Source organism: Lipophrys pholis, assembly GCF_963383615.2.
Source record: "Lipophrys pholis genome assembly, chromosome: 17".
In the NCBI taxonomy this organism is placed as follows: Eukaryota; Metazoa; Chordata; class Actinopteri; order Blenniiformes; family Blenniidae; genus Lipophrys; species Lipophrys pholis.
This window is the reverse complement of record NC_137643.1, coordinates 16,572,757-16,593,555: the sequence shown is the minus strand read 5'-3', so window position 1 is coordinate 16,593,555 and position 20,799 is coordinate 16,572,757. Positions and strand designations below refer to the sequence as shown.

The 20,799-nt window shown below is 43.1% G+C and overlaps 1 protein-coding gene across 1 annotated transcript in view; it reads left to right on the top strand.

The window, feature by feature from the left end:
- The window catches only part of fhod3a (formin homology 2 domain containing 3a), a 52,596-nt gene that overhangs the window by 7,499 nt on the left and 24,298 nt on the right, over nucleotides 1–20,799 (top strand). The window contains exons 3-5 of the mRNA XM_080484499.1: nucleotides 2,556–2,623; nucleotides 19,235–19,302; nucleotides 19,922–20,027. Coding sequence (XP_080340625.1) covers nucleotides 2,556–2,623; nucleotides 19,235–19,302; nucleotides 19,922–20,027 — 242 coding nt within the window. The remainder of the gene's footprint in view (nucleotides 1–2,555; nucleotides 2,624–19,234; nucleotides 19,303–19,921; nucleotides 20,028–20,799) is intronic.

The following is a 20,799-nucleotide window of genomic DNA, read 5'->3' as shown; positions in this document are numbered from 1 at the left end:
ACGCTTATTTGTTTGCTCGTGAGTGTGTGTATGTGTGTGTGTGTGTGTGTGTCTGTGTGTGCACCTCTGCCTGGTGACAGATGATGGACAGGTGAATGAAGTGACTGAGATCCTGAGGAACTGGTTAGGTCGAATGGGCCTCTACTTTATCTTCTACTGAGGTCAGAGTGAACTTTTAGGATGAAGTGAGTGACATTTCTCAGCAGTAATGTTAAAAACGTTTCGGTTGGATGAACACTATTTGTTTTGTGTTCGAAATTGAGAAAATACCATCCTCATCATGTAGTTTTGATACGACTGTACGGTCCTACTTTCACATCTGTGGCTTTTCTTTTATTGAGTCCAGGGTTTTTTTTTGTTGTTTTTGTTTTAGCGCTTACACAAAACCTCAGAAGTGAAACTTTTCTTTCACTGAGGTTTAAATTGGGCACATTGGTGTAAACTGATCTGCAGCCAGAAGAACTCATATTTCCCCATACGAAGAATGTTTTGCGATCCCAGCTGTGGCAGGACAGTGCTCACCACAGCTGACAGTAAACAAAGCTCTCTGGTGATAAGGAAAGCTCAGCTTACTCTGAGAGAAAGTGAAGAGGAAACGGGAACAGCTGTAGATTGTGATGCAGATTAATGTCAGCTCCCCATCACTTCTATTTGCCCCTGAGAGAAACACTTTGAGAGAATCATCTGAAATATACTGAGCAGGATTTCTAAAGCTTTCACACTCGGGGGGGAAAAAAAGATTGGGGATATTATTTATACGTGAGTGGCTTTCTGTTATTTATAAATGATAATCTGCTTGAACGTGTCAAAGTGTCCACAATTACATTGTATTTGACCGTTTACACTTCGATAAAGTCTCTAAATAGGTCAAACTTATCACGAGATGTTTTCAAAAAGCCGTCACAAATCTTGTCTCATTCTGAGCATCAAATGGTGCTTAATGTCTTGCTTTTAAAGAAAAAACAAAAACAAACAATAAATAGTTGGAAGTGACCATATATGGCTACTTGCCTTACAAACAGTTACTTATTGATTATTGCCATGCATTAAGTTTTGCGTTATTTTGGTTATAAAAGCTGCATTACTATAAAAAAAAACCTTGTAATTCATTTAGCTTTACAGACTTTACTTGTCTTTACTTACGTAGCCAGTATAAAATATAATCCCCACGAAAAAATACATTTTTCGTAAAGCAGTACCGTGGTTTGATAGTTTGCACTGCCGCACTGGCTTTATCCTGGAAATGAGGACTTCCTTGGTGACGTTTGCACGTTCTTCCTCAGAGCCTGTACAATGTAGGGTTTTTGCAGGTACTTTAACTTTTTCTCACAATCGAAAGACATACTTGTTTGGATTAAAGATGTAAAATTTGCACCATCTCTACAGTATAGAGTCACTTTGATGAAGGATTTTTCATCGCTCAACTTTCTGACTCTTTGTTTCTTGTTGTTAGTAGCAGTGGTGCAGGTTGGGTAGATGGTGTATATACATGCTTATCACATAGACTACATCAAGGTATAGCCGTTTTTATTGTTTCTCTGGCAGATTCTTTAAGTGACTCAATACACCACCTTGTGGTGCAAACTTGTATTGCAAGGCTTTGGCTGTGCTTACCATTTTACGTTATATCAATTTAAGTGAAAGCTGTACCTTTATTTGGTGATTTATATTATTCGATGAACTTGCATCAACTGAGCGGAGAAACTGGATGGATTTGGTCCCTATCGCCTTGACTTATGTAATCCTAAACAAGCTTTTCACCCCCCCGTCATGTTCTGTATATGTTTGCTATTTCAGCCTGATTTTCTTCTTTTAGTACCCTGACAAAACAAGACTCACTGCACTGACTGGCGTTCTCACACAACATATTATCAGAAAGGCAGAAAAAAAACCTGAGAATTTGTTCTGTCAGCAACTCGGCAGATTGTGTTACCATTTTGCTCTATTTCCCAGCAAAGCTGATAACGCAGCGTAATAGAAGGATAAGCCACCATTTGGCTCTCTTGTTTGCTTACCTTAGTGCAGGTTATGCGTAACAGGTATACAGGTTACCAGGGCCCTGTTTTTTCCTTTCTCTGCTTGGATGTTTAGAGATTAAAGTTGGTGATTAGTCCTCACAGACAGGACGATAAGAACTCAGGGGAGAGAGTTTGAGATGAGTCAAGATGCCATCAATCCCCCCCCCCCCCCCCCGATGTTTGCGAGTTCGGTGTTTTCCCATTGGAATTGCAGCACGCATGTACAGTATGTGTCCTCGCTGGGACAATGGTATGCAGAGGTTGGTATGTGAGCATATGTGTGTTTTGTGTCTGCTGCAGGCTCAGATGTGTATCAGCGTAGGGGTACAAATTTCATGCAGGCAACTGTTTTTCTGCATCATTCCCATCACCCCTGCTGTTTTTGCTTTATATTTTGTCTTCGGGCTCTTAAAAAAAAAAAAAGACAAATAATATAAAGAAAATCACACTGGACTTGAATCCGCTTAAGCTGTTCAGGGTGAAAGTGTTGTCAGATCAACAATATTCATGTTTCCTTCTGCCGTTTGTCTGTTTCAGGTCCAGAGGGAAGAAGCACAGTGTTGTTTTGCGCACCCAGCTGACTGTCCGTGTACACGCCTGCATCGGTGAGTGCTGTGTGACGTGTTTACGTATGTGCTTAACACGCACACACACACACACACACACATACACACATCTGTCCTCGGAGACGCCTCCACCGTCAAACACATCAGCAGTGCCGAGAACACACCATATCGCACGTACAGAATGGCGTCCTGGGGTTTGCACGCCCAATCTGAGACCTCCTCTCTTTCGGTGGCACGTTTTGATTGGTGTGTGTGAAATTCTTCTAAATTTAACGGCGTGATTTCAATACCCGACTTTAGTGCACGGTGGAAACTTGTGCATGTTGAGAGGAAAGTGGCTGCGAAGTGATTTAGGTGTTATTATCACAGTACAGCTTTACCTTCTGGTGGAGTCTTTAACTTGTCATGCCCTTGACTTGGGGGGAGGAGGAGGAGGAGGTGGAGCAGGAGGAGCTGAGAGGTGTGAAAGTGACTGGATGTTAGAGGGTTAGGAGAAATGATGATGACAGCATGAAAAAAATAGCCGCGATAGAAACAAGGAGGAACAATTGAATATAACAAAAAAGGGAGACAAGGATAAGAGCGAGAAGTGGAAGACTACACTGAATAAAAATGCAACTCCCTAAATGGTTGATACAGATTCTAGACCAGGGGTGTCAAATATAAGGCCTGCAGGTCAAACCCGGCAAGGCAAGAGGCTCCAGCCCCGCAAAACCAAGTAAATGGATGGTAAAAGTTTTTTTTGGACATTTCACTGAATTCTGCACTAGAACGTTTCATTAAAACTGGCATTATGTTGAGATCGTTGTCATTTTCCATAGCGATTGTTTGGTTTTGTGAAAATATAGACATTTCCGTCGCGTATACACCGCACCCCGACAAAGAAGTTTAAATTCAAAAGTCATTGTGGTCATTTTCCAGACTTCTATCTTCTCTGACTTCCACTTGAACTCGGGCTCTTATCCTCCGATCTGACAGTGCAACACCTTTCAAGTTAAATGCATGTAGGCAGGTCACTTTCTGACTACGTTCTCACAGGGAGTCCCAATTTTCCAGACCAATCTTTTTCGAGCTCATCATCTGTGACCGCTGTAATTCTTGGCTGCTTTGTTTCATTTTCTCTCTCTCTCTCTCTCTCTCTCTCTCTCTCTCTCTCTCTCTCTCTCTCTGTCCCTAATCCTCGCTGTAAAGAAAGTTTCCTATGTGGCAGCACAACATGGTACAGGAGCCTTCATAAGCTCCTGCAAATTAAAGTGGGCTAACCACGCTCTTTTAGGAGGGGTTGAAAACAGTCACTAGTCTTGCAACTTTAAAGCTACAAACAACCCACAAGGCCACGTTTCGCCGCAGAAGTTTGGTTCAATAAAAAAATTAAATAATTAAAAATGAACATGCAGTTGTCTAGTCACCACGTGTGAGACACTGACGTCTTTCCTCTTGGTAAAGGTTTGATTTAGACACTTTAATGGTGCACTGAAGACTGATAATTAGAGAAATACATATCTACTGAAATCGCGCCACTCTCTCTCGCTTTCTTTCCTCGGGGTGTTTCGTTTCTCGCTCCTCCGTGGCTCGTCTACATGGTCAGCGTTCTCGGTGCCAGTGATAGCGGCGCTAATTCTGGATCCTCGAATCGGCGCCTGTGATTGGCTGAGAGTGTGCCAAGGTGAAAGGTCAGTCTGAGCGGGAGCGCCGGGTGTTTGAGAGCGAAGACGTGCACATGAGGTGAAGTTAATGACGACTGTAGACTTTGCTACGGCCGATAATTTGAAGAAATAAAAGCGATTTCTGAGAGACGCAGGGACCTGTGGGCTTGCTTCATATTTACCCATCCTTGTAGGAACATATGGCTCACACTGTGATAAGAATGAGGACTCTCTTTAAGTTGGGGCATGTTTGACCGACATGCGCAGCTCTGAGAGGGATGAGGAGTGACCCTGGTCTGCCGCCACCTGCTACAAACATACTATATGCGTGTCATCCTTTACTGGGACTGAGGGAATGGAGCGCAAAGTAAGTTAGATATTCATGCACATCCACTCTCAAGCTCTCACCAGGAAGTAGAGTGAAGGAAACCCTCTAGATGGTGAAAATGTGAATAATTTTTGAGCTGTTGGCTCTCTACAATAAACACAGTCTTGGTTTTATGCTTGGGCAAGCAGTCGGCTGAATTTGATATTTCGAGAGTGGAAATGAGTAATTCTGCTGCATTAAACAAACATGCATACAGTCAGATAGCTTAAGCGAGTCAGAGTGATCCATTCACTTTAGAGAGCCGCCCTCCCTCGGTGTGGCTTCAGCTGTCCACTCATCTGCTCGTTTAGCATTCTCTAATCCTCCTGGGCCTTGACCTTCAAATCGCCCGAGTAGTGGTCAGCAGCGCGGCTCCTAAATGCAAAGTCTGCCGCACACAAGTATGCAGATTGCTTGCAGAATTAAAAGTCTGGAAGTTCACACATGGCGGCATCTGTGTTTTCATGCTGACTGCATGTGTGTGTGTGTGTGTGTGTGTGTGTGTGTGTGTGTGTGTGTGTGTGTGTGTGTGTGTGTGTGTGTGTGTGTGTGTGTGTGTGTGTGTGTGTGTGTGTGTGTGTGTGTGTGTGTGTGTGTGTGTGGTGAGGCTGAATGTGAAGTGTATGGATCCGTGACTGTGCTTGTTTTGTGTGGTGATTCACAGGAAATAATCAATTCCTCAGAGAACTAATCTTACTGGTTTCATCGGCTTTCACGTTTGATGGGCAAAGATCTGGATTTCGTTGTATTAAGGTCAAAGGTCAGGGAGATCTTAGGGGTTTGCGGCCCTCTGCGGTTCATTGATCTTCTTTCAAGAGATGTGAGGACGAGAAACCAGAGCACCAGTATGAGAAATGTAGCTCTTCTGGGCATTTCTTGGCACTGCCACCCGCAGTCATCAAATTGCACCCGGGCTTGCCCAGTTTGGGATTAAGGAAGTCGTGCCATGTGTGAAGGAGATAATGAGTTAATGAGTTTTTCTGTTGTACATGAAAAGTAGGACACATTGGCACCGTGTCAGCCACGCAGTGACTTTGACTGCTGGAGTAAGAAAAGTAAATTCTCTTTTTTAATGCAGCATGAATGTCTTCATTGTCAAAATAATATCCCATATAAACCTCAACATTTTCCTTATCTCCTTCGACATATCACTTTTATTTGTGCTTTTGTCCTTCAGTGCTCGCACATGTGCCCTTTCCACCTTCCTCCCATGTACTTTCGCCGCCTTTCTCCCAGCTGATCCCATGGTCTCCCCTCAGAGAGCCAACCAGAAGCTCTTGTTTCAGGGTTAATTTTAGCTTCGGTGGCAGCGGCGGGGTTGCTGTGGATCATGGCCGACGAGTGCAGAGAGGTGGTCCAGGGGTGTGGGTGAGGTTAAGGTGTTATATTTAGAAAGTGTTGACAGTGCAGAAACATGCGCGGAGGTGCGGCACGGTGCTGAACCCCCACTCAGTGTGTCGCTTCACGGAAGCGAGGAAGAGGGAAGCCAAATGGTGATTGAGGAGGAAGAGGAAGAGAAATAAAAGTCAGTAGATAGCATGAACAGTGAGGTCAGCTCCCTTTCATGACGCTGTGTCAGATCATCTCCATCTGAGGCCAGGTTTTATACGGTCGTTTCAAGTGGAAACGTCAAATTTTTGCGTTTTCGTTTCGGAAAATCTTCAGGTTTACGCGGCAACAGTTTGAAAACGATGTCCGTTCACATGAAAGTGACAGAAACACTGAAAACTTGTAATGAAACCATACACACACACACACACGTACGCTGTAAACATGGGCAATGGCGAGTACACAGACATTTGTATGGGCAGATGACGAAGCTGTATTGCTGTTGCAGGTGACGTTCAACTATAAAACCACCAAATTGTTTTGTTTGTTTATCTTTTTGTGTTTATTACCCTGCTCCAGTTAGTCCGGACAGAATAATTGGATTGCACAAGAGACATTATATTGGTGCTGAGACACTCCGACTCAAATTGTAATGTCAAACTGACTAGCAGAACGCTAATGACACTTGGAATAGAAATGAAAAAAAAAAAAAAAACACATGCAAGCGATTCAAAGGAGCAGAATGCAAAAAAAAAAAAAACAATTATGGAGAAAATTGTTGTTTCGAAGTAATGACTTTGTGGTTTAATGGTGGTACAGGTGTAATTGATTGAGTAAACACTGAAACTCAAGACAACAAAACAACAGTCGTTTTGTTTGACTGCTCTTTATTATTGTGGTCCCTAAATGGTGTTATAGCACTCTCTCTCTCTCTCTGCCTGTATTTTGATCAGACTCAAAATGTTCAGGATGTTTAATGTAACAAAAAAGAAAGCTTTGTTTGAAGGCCACTGAGAGCCATACTTCAAGACACGATATGTTGTTGCTGCTGTGCAACTCTGTATATTTCGAGAAAATTTTTAGACAGGCAGGCTATTATATATATATGTGTGTATACACTTTGTTACATACTATTCTTTTATGTGTGAGTATATGCACAGTAGGTATACGTGATGACACTTGTATACGAAGAGTTCAAAACGGAAAGTCTTTATCCTGTTGGGAGGATGAATGTGCTCAGTACATAACAGAACCCCATATAAAGCTGCACCGGCTGAGTCTAAACAGTAATTTTGTCATTTGTACAGTGATCAAACTGCGCTTTACTTAACAGGATGTTTTTCAAATCCCAGAGCTTTCCTTTCCCATGCGGCCTCATTTCCCAGCCTCTCCTCAAGTGAAGAGAACAGGCAGTAATTCAAGTGATCAACTAAAAGGGGAGGGGGGGGGCAGATGCCATCTGACAGGTAAAGCTCCCTGTAATGAGCGGTACAGCAGGTGAAACAAAAGAGAACAAAAGACCTTGCATGTGTTTTTGGAACTCATTCAATCCCCCGGCCCTGAGCTCAGGAATTTATCCCTCTTTTTTTTTTTAAATAATGGCTTCTATAATGTTGGGTTTCTGAGCCCCAATTATCCATCTCTAATCACCCCCTGCAAGTATCGTGAGGACGAGGTGGAGAAGAAGTGAAGTCTGACTGGCTTTGATTTCCCTGGTTGTGCTGTTACATAACAAATTAGCAGCCCCTCCAGTGCCTGGAGTCAAACGTCGTGTTGCGTCAGCATGTGTGCCTCTGTGTGCCCGCTCGACTCTGTCATCGCGCCGCCACCGTTTCTCCTCACTCCGGCTAGAATTGCATGTTTTCATCCCGCGAGAATAGGCCACCGTCCAAGGCTTTATAGTGACCGTATTTAAACACTGTAAAGAGATATTTTGTGGATTTGATGGCATCGGAGAGCGAGTCAAACAAATCAAAATCGTTCTAAATATGAGCTTACTGACAGGGTGGTCTGCAGCGATGAGGGAGGACTCGGCTCCGCTCAGTGTGGGGTTACTCATGGGGCCCGCGTTGGCAGCAGCCTGGCCTTTAAGATGCTGCAGAAAGAGCCGACCGCAGCTGGTTCTAGCAGCGATTTACTGTGTCGCCGTCCCCCCCCCTGCTGTGGGAGATAAGGCCTGGTAATGGCATGGTGTGACAAGGAGATAATGCATGGTAATGGGTCAGCTCGCAAGGGGGCACGTACGCCGAGACATCTGCAGCCATGATGCTCGTCAACGTCAGGAAATGCTTTATGGCTTGGCTGGCAGTGCTTATATCTGATCTTAGCCAACATGCTCTTAACCACTTTTTAATCTGAAATCTTTTTTTTAATGCTTTACTCTACATTTGTCCCGATTAATGTCTTCAAATATGAAACAAATTTAAAGAACAGCCCTCAGGCTGAGTACTCCTCTCTGGGAATCTATATTTACTCAGCTCAGCTTCACATACTCCCCGTAACTCTTTGTTCTGATCGACACCTGTGGCTTTGGCTCAAGGATCCGGTGCCTCATGATCCGGTGAGTCAGCAGGGATATTTTGCCATGCTTCGGAATTGTTTGCATGGCGTTTGGCGAGTTTAGACCTGTCACTCAGCGCGTCCTGTCTATGTGCAGCCGCAGCGCTATTTTGCATTCGCCATCTCGCCGTGGCACCGATGTCACAGATCACGAAAACACTCTTCTCTATCTTGGTTTTCATAGGGGGAAGGAAGGAATGAGAAAATAAAAAAATCACCCAAATAGTTTCCCTTCTGCCCTCACCAGCGGCTAAGTCCCGGTGGAGTGCCCGCATGAGTCATGCTTCAGTGACGGCTGTGGGAGATACAGAGGCGGGGCCGGTGAAGCTTTAAAGATGGAGGTGCAGAAGAGCCACTGACTTGTGTCTGTCCGAATAACAAGCCAGTGGTCGATCATATTTAGCAGTGTCACCTCTTTAACTGAAAGGCAACTGTAGTACAACCACCCTCCTTCATCTGCAGCGCCGTCAAAGCCACACAGCGTCTTGTGTTTGCGTTGAGCTGTCACACTGCACATTCCCCGATATACTAGAAATCTCTCAAACTCTTGACTGTTCCCGTGTTTGCTTTCACCCACTCTATTGATCTGTGTGTGGTGGGTCGGGCTCTGTGTGTCACAGTGCTGAGCTTGCTGTGGATGTGGCAGGGTTTTCCCTCAGCTCTGCTGCTTCGTGCTGACAAACAAGAGAGGCCCGACTGTTGCGCTGCGGCTCTCTGCACGCTGCTGTTTGGGTTTTTTTGGGGCTTACTGGAAGAAAGCAAGAAATATACCATGACGTGTGTGTGTGTGTGTGTGTGTGTGTGTGTGTGTGTGTGTGTGTGTGTGTGTGTGTGTGTGTGTGTGTGTGTGTGTGTGTGTGTGTGTGTGTGTGTGTGTGTGTGTGTGTGTGTGTGTGTGTGCGCACGTCACGTCTGAGTGTTATGTCTGGGCTTGTTTACATATGCGCCCGCGTGTGCCTGTGCAAAAAAAAAAAAGAAGAAGTCTGGCTGGTCTGTTTTAATCATTTTGAAACGGTTACATAATGCAATAAAACATTACAATTACCACAGGCTAAACATCCCGTACACACACGGGAGAATCTGCGGGTTTGGCGTCCCGTCCAGCCGTGGAGTTTTCGGTGGATGATGGGTTTAGGGGATGTGTGGAAAGAGACGGGGAGAGGGACGGTTTCCAGGGGAATGGTAGATCACTTAAAGGAGGAAACACAAGGGAAAAACAAAGCGGGGAGGAAATGCACCTGCCAGACGGAGCTGACGCGGCGAGGCAGCCGGCCTGAGCGTTACCTCACAGCTCAGGAGGCGGCGGACTTACAGGTGAGGCCAGAGGAGGAGGAGAAAAGGGACTTGTTACGGCTGTTCTGGCTTATGTGTCAGGATTTGTACCGTTTCATACTTTGAGCCATCCTCCCTTTATCATCCATCCATCCATCCATCCATCCATCCATCCATCCATCCATCCATCCATCCATCCATCCATCCATCCATTCATCTATCCATCCATTCATCCATACACACATTTATGCAAACATTACCCATTCATCCATCTACACATCCATCAAATATGTTCATCCATCCATCCATCCATCCATCCATCCATCCATCCATCCATCCATCCATCCATCCATCCATCCATCCATCCATCCATCCATCCATCAAATATGTTCATCCATCCATCCATCCATCCATCCATCCATCCATCCATCCATCCATCCATCCATCCATCCATCCATCCATCCATCCATCCATCCATCCATCCATCCATCCATCCATCCTCCCTCCCTTTACCATACATCGATCCATACATCCATTTCTCCATCCATCCATCCATCACTGTTCATAAATGGTATAATTTGAGGCATATAATCCTCTTCAGCCTGCCCGTCGTCATATAACCCGTTTGAGTTTCTAATCTACTGTTCTAACTTCAATTTGGACAGGAAGAAAATGTCACAGCAACTAAACCAAATAGAAATAAGTTGACTCTGTTGCATTTCGTTCTCTTAAATTGTCCAGGTCTACCTTCTCGTGCTGTGCAGCATTCTCACACATCCGTGCCACCAGCGGTTTCTCAAACAAAACCTTTTGGCCAAGTCAAACACCGAGAAAGTGGTTTCAACAAGTACGATCTTTTTTCTCTGTCTGAAAATATACCTAAATATGCTGTAACCCTCCCCCACGCCGTGCCTCATGTCATATATCACCGTGTCGGTTGTATCGGGAACAAACATCCACACACATGCACAAGGGAGGAGGATAATAACAGACAAGTGCGGTATGAGTCAGAGTAAAATTTCGCTTGGTTAATCCACACTGCAAGCTGCACATATCCTCCACTATCCTCTCTGTTTACTCACTCTCCCTGCTCCGGTTTCACCCTCTCTTCACTCTGTGTTTGCCTTTCTCACTCTCTCAATGTCTCTTGTATCTTTCTTCTCTCTCATATGTCATCCCCGCTCTTATTGGTCAGGCCGGTTCAATCAAAAATAAACATTTTAGTACCACATTTAAACACAAAATGTGGCTTTTTGTTTTTGGTCCGTCGTGAGCAACGAACGTCCCCAAAAATAAAAAAAATAAGAACTTGCAGCCATACAAAGCTCTCATTTTATTTTACCACTTTGCTTTTCTGCCAGTTTTTTCTGTCGTATTTTTGACCGTGGGCGCACATGCTCGGTGCGTTCAGTCAATTAACAATGACACCAGCGTGAGAAGAGAGAGAGCGAGAGAGAGAGAGACAGAGAATGCGTAAATGAGAGTGAATCACAAAGGGATGGGGGGAGAGTGAGGGAAAACACTGGCCACTTGTTTCACACGTGCACATTTATATGTGGGATTGGACACCACGATATTTCCCACCGTCAGCTTTTTTTGTGTGTGTGTGTGTGTGTGTGTGTGTGTGTGTGCGGCTGCACGCTGCGGAGAGAAAACATTGTCACCTCATAAGAACGAATGCAGATAAACTGAACGATGGGAGTTGCGTGCGATCGTCTGGCAGAAGTTGAAAGAGCAGAGTTTAGATGCTTTCTGCAACTCAGTTTATTGGAAAATATGTGGTTAATTAGGAGAAACACTTGCAGTTACGATCACACTGTGATAAGTGTTATCCACAAACTTTTTGTTTTACTTTGAATTTCAACTCAGCACAGTGCTATTTGGTAAAACTGACACAATTGATCAATTATAGGGTATGTATTATGGTATCTACTAGGGGTTTGCAATATTTATAGCCCCCATTGCAGTTTTTCAATGCTTTTTTATTGCATTTCTTGGTTTATTTGTATGCTTCACCTATAAAATGAGGAAACTACAGCTTATTAATTATGCATTCATAGTCATTTTTTATAATATGCACAAAAATTGCATCTCGGTTTGCATGGAATTATTTACTTCAAACCATTGTTTTGTTCCATTTTTTTTTTTAGTTTATTTCGCTGTTTTTAGTGGTTTTAGCAGTTTTAGCTTATTTTCAGTGGAACCAGCTGTTTTGGACATTTTGGTTGTTTAAGCTGTTTTTAAACTTTTACCATTTTTTTCTTTCTTTCTTTCGCTATTTTGGTGCCTTTGGGTATTTTCTTTTTCCTTTTTTTTGTTGTTGTAATTTATTCTGTTATTGAAGTTATTTTAGCTGTTTCAATCACTTACAGAGGCTGTAACATGTGTGGCTCCAGCGTCACAGGTTAGAATCAACATTCATAGTTTAAACTGTGTCAAAATGATTTACTTTTCATTGGATTTCTCTAGTTGACGCGTCTAAGTTAGTGCGCATGTCCTACGATTTCATGTGTTACTGGCTACAAAGGTTACTACTAATCATGCCCCAACGCATCTCCTGTCACATGTTTCATGGGAACAGTGATTAAATTTGGCGTCATAATCTTTCACATTGTATTTGATCTTTGAAATGACAACATCAATCAGGTTGACCCTGTGCACTAACTGAGACTTAAAGGTTGTTATTCGAGGCAGAAACGCAAAACACATCAACGTTTATGTCAAGTTTACAAGACGTTTAAAGGGGAAGTGACAGTTTTCGCCTTTATGGACACACATACTCACAAATACTCCTGATTTTTAATGACTCTCATTAGTTCACAGTGTCAATTTAGAAGAAATTAAAGACTTGATAAGTTTGTGGAGGAATTTTCTTGATGAGAACACTGACAAAGGTGGCTGATCTTGTGTGCGTCAGCACTGCAGCGGGGAGGGGGACTGCTGTCCGTGTCGGCTACAGAACACTAATTGGTTTAACAAACTAATATTTTCTGATGCCGACTTGTGAGTGTGCACATGCTTCGTTTAGCCGACTAATCACATGTCACCCCGGCCGAACACGCCGACGTCTTCCCAGATCTGCTTCATACATGCAGAGAGTGAAATGTTCTTAATGGCTTTCAATGAAAGTGAGAGCCAGAAATAAGAAGAACAAAATAAGACAAACAAATGTGATTGAATATATAAAGATGGCCATCGCTGAGCGTGTGTCAATAAATAACAGCGCTGTAACTGTGTGTTGTGCATTTTGTGTGTTTGTGTTGTGACTTGTGGGTGAACTCAGAGGCGACAGACACAGAGCTCGAACCAGTTTTACAGTAAGTGAGGATGCAGTGTATTTATGTGTGTGTGAATGTGTGTGTGTGTGTGTGGGTGTGTGTGTGTGTGTGTGTGTGTGTTCATGTGGTAGTGAATTTACGTCCTGAAGACATCTGCTTTTAAGATTCTTTCACAGCTCCTGTCCTTCATGTCAGTTCAAGGTCGAGGTCTGAGATCTTTTATAGTCCGTGTGTGTGTCTGTGTGTCTGTGTGTGTGTGTGTGTGTGTGTGTGTGTGTGTGTGTGTGTGTGTGTGTGTGTGTGTGTGTGTGTGTGTGTGTGTGTGTGTGTGTGTGTGTGTGTGTGCGTGTGTGTGTGCGTGTGCGTGTGCGTGTGCGTGTGCGTGTGCGCACGAACTGCAGCATATTTCAGTGTGCTGGCTGTAAAATGCAGCAGCAGTTTGTTTTCTCTTGGGGGTGGATTTATGGGAATCATATATTACCTTTTTTTTTTTTTTTTTTTAATATGCACAAAAAATGTGAATTTGCAGTTCGGCCTTTTCTAAAGCTAAACCATAACACCGCTCTTTCTCAAACTTTCATTCTCGCAGTTATTCTTTTTTTTTTTTTCCCTTCACAGCCACGCAAAACGCGGCGCTCACGAGGCCTCGGCCGTCATCTGTACCGTCCACAGCCTCGCACTGGAAAGCCAAAACCAACAGACAGAAAATAGACAGTCACAAAATAACCGAGTTGTCCTCAGCAAGTCTGACCTGTGCTGCCTGCCAGCTTTTCCCGCTCACTCCACTCGACAGGAGACTGAAATCATGCATTATTACCCAAATATCAGCTCATGGCAGATTGATGGGTTATTTATTCCTTCATGCTACAGCACAGATGTGTGCATACACCAGGACATACCACCCAGTTTAGGCCTTTGCACATGTGCGCTCACTCAAAATGCTTGCGAGAACTGAAAGCTGTCCACGAAAGTCTTATTTTCATCATCTTTTCCTTTAAAGAATATGTATTTCTGTAAAGTCACATAAGTTTTAGTTTTGTGTTTTTTATAATCAATCTTAGTCAGTCATCTTTTTCTTTAACTGGATTTCACACTTCTAGAGAAATTCATCACACGATTGAACCCTGGAATTGAAGATGTGTGATTTATTTGAGTGAGACTGAATGAAGCGCTGCACGGTGCACTTCGTGACCCTGGCAAGGATTGAACCCGGGTTGTTATACAGTACGCTTGATACCCAGCGCTCCTATATTTAGCGTGACACCAGCAGAGAGGGAAAGACTTCCCTGGGATTTAAAACCAAGCCATCCAGAGCGCCATTACGCCTCATCCTTGTGTCACTTCTTTATTTTAGATCCCACTGAAGAACGGACTGACTGATCGGTCCAGACAGCCGCATGGGGGGGGGGGACTTTTCTTCTTTTTTTTTTCCTTTCTTTTTCTGGTGCATTGAATTCCTGCGGTTATAACAGGTCTTAAACGTGTTACTAACAGCTGTGATCCGCCCCTCTCTTGCTTGACCCAGAGACCGTTCTGACCGTGCACCATCCTTAAAAACATTGCCCTTGGTTGACCTCGGTGTATCCTTTTCTAGAAATATCCTGCAGCCGAGATATGTTAAAATAACTCCCCGCCCCTCCCTTTGCACAAAGTGCGCGGATACGTTTGCGACTCATGCATGCTCTCGATGAGGAAGGTTCCACGTTCTTATCTTTGGATTCTGTGGTTGTTTGTGGTCGCGGTTTTGCCGGAGGTGAAGTGTGGGCGAAGGCCATCCTGTACATACTGTCCACCCTGGACAGGACCGCCTCAGAGGCATCCAGACATTCACACACCCACGGTTTTACATCTTTGGGCAATTTAGACTCAATAGTTTATCTCAAATGCATGATTTTGGACTGTGGGAGGTGACCACAGAACCCAAGCATGCAGAAGAGAGAGGATGCTATGAGGCGGGAAGGCGTGAAGGTGCATGGATAGATTACTAGTCAGTGAATCAGTTAACTCGATGTGAATTACTTTATTATCAGTTTGTTTTTGGTGCATGGTGGAATAGTGGTTTAAATTCCCCAGAATATTGTTAGTGTGGGTTTTTTTCCCATGTCCAAAAGAAAAACATGTCCCACTGATAAAAAAAAAACTCCCAACATTCTACTAAATCTGCTTGAAAATTTTTGTTTGTTTTTTTAAGTTCTGTCTTTGCATATATTCATTCTTTCTGTCTGGTGCTCGGGAACACTGATGGCTTACGGGTATTGTAGTATTTGGTGAAATACTGAATAAAACACAGCAAAGATAAGATTTTATTTTTTTTGTTGTATGGATGATTTTGGCTCACGTCACTTACATTATTCATGTTCTGAAAGAAAATGACAGTGTTTTGTATTTTGAACAAATACTTTTGACTTGAATACTATAGTATTACTACTAAATACCCCCCCTCCGGTTCTGTGCCTCACAGCAACTGATCATTTTAGGTGTCTCTTAACAGGATATTATTGTTCAGAGCTCTCGAGATTAGTTAGCCAAATGCTTTTTATATGTTGTGGAAACTGTTAATTTGTCACATCCAGGCCTTTTGAGTGAGCAGCCTCATTATTGGGGGGGGTTACTGTGTTAATATCTAGTTCATGTAATTTATTATATTTCTTGCACTTGTTGCAGCGAGACGGCAGCTCTGCTGCCTTGTGGTTGCAGGTGGATTAGGCCTGCTGTCGCCTGAGCTGGCCTGTGTGTGTTTTCCTGTTTGGAGATGTGTAGATGGTGCGGTAAATGTTGAGGGATTAGTCAAAGCTGAAGGGTCACAGCATTAATCTCATTATGGCGGGAAGGGAGGGAGGGATCTGACTACTCGTGAACGACTTAGCAGACAGCCTTGGTACTGGGGGGGAATCCCTCTTTCACTACAGACGGCGTTCCCACACACACGCACACACAGTCCACTAATAAAACTAATGCAAATGTTTTTTTTTTAATGTGTTAAAGATAACACAGCTCATAGAATTGTGTGAGTGGTTTTGTCTGTAAATAGAAAAAGAATTGTAGCCTGAGTGCCATGACGACAATTTATAAAGCAATTTGATTCAATATTAAGCTGTTTTTCTGTTTTTTTTAGCCTTTATTTGCTTCATCTTTTCTCTTTTTAAATGTATATTCAGTAGATTGGGAAGTTTCTTGTCATTTTAGATGTTTTTTTTAAATTGCTAGTTGTTTTTCCTTTCTTACCTTTTCCAGTAGGTTAAAATGTTTTAGCCATTTTTGCAGAGTTTGCAGTTCTTGTTATTTTACCTTTCAGAGAAATTGCATCTGTTCTTGCCATTTTTTTTTCTTAATGTATGAGTATGAATGTATAACTATTTAACTATCTTTAGCGGTATTTGGCAATCATAACCATTTTAGTTGATGGTTTTAGTTCTTGTATGTACAATGCTTCTCTTGAAGACATTTTGCCATTTGTTATTTTACCTATTTTTAGCCATTTTAGTCATTGATGGTTTTTTTTTTGGTTTTTTTGTGCCATCAAGCTACTTTTTCGTTTGAGTATATCTTTGACAATGGCTCAGGTTTGCAGCTGAAACATAAAGTACATTTATTCACACATCGTGCTATATTGCTGTAAACCGGTACAACAGGACACGCCTCTACTTTTAGTCTTTAGGATGTCGTGAGTGTCACTTCAAAGCTCCATTTCTAATTTGATTCTAACGAATACTATATGCAATTGATTTCCTCATCACTGAATATAGTGATTGAGCAAATTTGTGTTATGTGTTTCTTCTTCTGTGAAGCTCAGCATCAATATTGGCATCATTACTGCGCCGTAGTCCGAAAATGAATAACATCAGTCGTCTACATCAGACACAAATGGAAATAACTCCCCGTGCCGGCGGATTTTCCCTGCTAATACGAGGCTAAATGACTCATCAAGGCCGATACGTTGCAGCGCGCTTGTGAGGTCATGGTAAAACGGGACGGACTCGAACGGCAAACTCCTCCAAAACAAAACAGTAAAACTGAGAGAGAACCATTAAACGAAACTCTTTCCTTCGCCTGTCTGTCCCGCACACTGCAGACATTGAGCACTGACTTTCTCATGAGCTCAGGCCACAGTGACACGTCCCAGTGAGCATTTTAACTTTGAGTGGCCAATAAAGGGACGTGTGGAAGGACAAACCGTCCTTTCAAGAAGAGATTGTTTCGCTTATTTTGACTATTTTTACAACCTCCCTGTCTTCTTCTTTAGGGTGTGTTCATACTTGTGTTTTGATGTTGTTTCAGTCTTGATGTGGCTCTGTACAGGTGCTGGAGGAGTGTTGTTTGGCCAAGCAGCTTGAAAGTGAGTGATTTATATTTCGGCTCCTTGTTACGACAGCTGGAGCCCTTTGTGGCTTTTGGAGGAAGAAAAAAAAAAACGATCCCGAGTTTTCAGCACGTCGAACTGTATTTACTCTCAATTATTCTGACAAGACGTCTCTTGGTCCGAGCGTTCACGGGCGGTTGCCATGACAACCGTCGCAGTCGGCAGGCTGTTGTTTCACCTGTGCGCACGGCGAGACTCGGCGTCGAATCACCTCGCAGACGCCCGCGCGTTTGGCCTGCGTCGCTCCGGAGTGAGGCCGAGCCGAGGCCTTATCCGTGCCGCTGACGTGCTCCTGATGCACAGCAGACGTTTGGTGGAAAGGTCGCCCTGACAGGCCCGCTCGTGGCCCTGACGAAGCACACAAACGTCGCACGTGAATGACCGTCTGACCCGACTGCGAATCTATTATTGTGCCGTGCGTCGCGAAGTGGACACTTGATTTCCAGGGAAAGTTAGATGGATATGAATCCGACAACAGAATAAGCAAAAATATTTGTTGTGTGAGTTGGCGCTCTCCACGCTTCCCACCCGCCTCTCATCACCGCCATTTAGAGGGGGAGGAGGGGGGGGTTGATTATCTGTAGAAATGCTCCTACAGATGGAGACGGCACTGCAATCCTTCATCTGTTTGCGGAATGATAATGATTTTGACCCTGGCCTTGGGTTAGCCTCGCTTAGCCTAGCGACGATTACAGAGCCAGACAGACCGGACGGCTCCGTGGTCTATATACCTCGTCTGTGTCCACCCTGTCCTTCCCTGCCCTTCTTAACCAACCTCCCCCATTCATCTTCGGGCACGAAAGGCTTTGCCATCAACACTCAAACTCTGTATTTACACACAAGTTCAGAGACCCCCCGGTGACACTCAAATGGACAGGAACAGATTTTAAGCTTAATGGAAAGCACTCAGGGAAATGATTTCTTCTGTCTGACCATGATAAAGACTACTGTGTAATTCACAAGTACTTTACATCGAGAGTTATGATGGCAATGTCGTCCATTGAGCAAACGAATTACAGCTTTGGGGAAAAAGTAGGATCAGCGTCTGTTTTATGTCATTATTATACAAACTGCACATCGCATCAAAGTATTCACATTAAAAAGGTTCTTATAGTAGTAAAATTCTCTTGATTTTGTCGTTTTGTCTTGAAAAGCATCCTTTAAGCGGACAACCTGGAAAGCCTTCAGGAAATCTGACAGCTATAATAAGACATCCTGAAGTAGAGTTATTATGGAAGTATATCAACACTGTCCTTGTGTTGGCTAGAAATAATAAGATAAATATCAATGACATGGTATATGAGCTGTCATCGTTAGTTCTGAGTGGTTTCCGTGTCGTGACCTGAATACCTCAACGTTGAATCCCGGCCAGCAGCTCATTAACATTCCAATACAGCTCTAATCAGCACTGCAGCGCGTGTATGTGTGTGTGTGTGTGTGTGTGTGTGTGTGTGTGTGTGTGTGTGTGTGTGTGTGTGTGTGTGTGTGTGTGTGTGTGTGTGTGTGTGTGTGTGTGTGCGTGTGTGTGTGCGCGCGCGCTTTCCTCAGGTGGTTTCATCATCCCTCTCACTTCTCAGGCTGTTGTGTAACTTTTCTTTTTTCTTTGCACAGCTGAGACTCATTTTACTTTCAAGTTTTTATTGATCCGCTCATCAGAGCGAAAAACATTCTGAAGCCTGGTGAGAGATGAAAGGTGTCCGGGGGAGTATACAAGGCATCAAGAATGCGTCCAGAGAGTTTTCCTCATGTTTTCCCATGTGTTTCCTCTCCCTTGTTGGGAGTCTCCTCACAAATAACCATTTGTATGTTGTTGTTTTTTTTTTTTTTGTCTTTCCACAGAGAGGCTGTATAACTCCAATGGACGTGACTTGAGGAGGGCATTGTTCTCTCTGAAGCAGATTTTTCAGGTGAAGCACACACTCGTGCACGCGCACAACGTGCATTTGCGCGAGGATTACTGTCAGTTTGTTGCTGCAGAGTTTGTGGCCACTGTGATGACAGGGATCTCCATCAACGTGGCATTTCGCTCTCTCTCTCTCTCTCTCTTTCTCTCTCCCTCTCTCTCTCTCTCCCTCTCTCTCTCTCTCTGAGAGTCTGCCTGTTTGTGTGTGTGAATATTATATTTCAAGAAGAGTGGAGTCAGCAACTTTCAAACACACACAGAGAGAAAAGTGAGTTTTCTCTGTGTTTTAGTTCAACTAGTTGATCTGAGTTTCGCCGCGTTATATTCCCATAAATTTTCCAAAAATAGATGCGTCAAATTGAAGCTTTGAATGTGCTCATCATTATTTTAAAGTTGTGTTTCCACGTCCAGAGCAACACATTGTGACACACCTCACTATTACCTCCCCTCAACTGTTGCTGTTCAAAACTTGTGGCCTTCCTAAATTTAAGCCGATTCTCACTCATCACTGACATCTTGTGGTAACTAAAGACAATGCAGCTTTATTATTTATGTACGATTATCTTTCAGAGGGATTTTGTGTCATTGGCAGGAATTTATTATCCTGTCCATTTTCCTCTCAGGATGACAAAGACCTGGTCCACGAGTTCGTGATGGCCGAAGGCCTGACGTGTCTCATCAAGGTGGGAGCAGAAGCTGACCAGAACTACCAGAACTACATTTTAAGAGGTACGACGTCTCACAATCTCCTGTTAAATTTTTATCTTTAAACGTCACTATGTTTTTTTATGATGTTTGTTCTAAATATTCTGGTTTTGGGAACAGAAAGAAGTCGGGCTAAAAATCAGAAGTGTGATTTCGGACTAAACTGTTCAGGTGTTTTGAGGCTATTAGTCATATTGTGGAGTCAATTCTCTGAAAACCAGACCAAAGAACTGAGAACTGACCTCCTGTGGTTGATTTTCCAGCCCTTTAATTTAAATCTTGCTATATTTTTCAAGACATTGTAAGACAATATTATTTTGATATATCTAGTTGTGCTGAGTCTTGAAGCAGTCTAAGGTGTAAGGTTAGGAAAACACACATTAGGTTAATGAGAACATTTCAAAAACAACCTGTTACATCAGAAAGTTGCTGAGATCTTGATATGTCATTCAAATAAAAACAGAAAAATTTATATAATCTAAGTTTATGTGTGCATTTGTGTAAGTTTATCACAATTAAAGGTGCCAGATGTGTTGCAGTAAATACATTTTTTTGTTGTATCTCAGAACTAACACATATTGTCAGAATACTCGGGTGATGACTTTTTGTGAAAAGTTTCTTTGAGGGGAGAAAACAAAATAGATAAAAATCAAGGAAAACAAGAGGACAAAACCTGTTTAATCACAAGCAGCATATTTTTTTCTCCCACAAGATCACACGAAAGGCTCATATTGTTGTCCAAATCAAGATTTATTATTATTATTATTTTTATTTATTTATTTAGAGATGACGCATT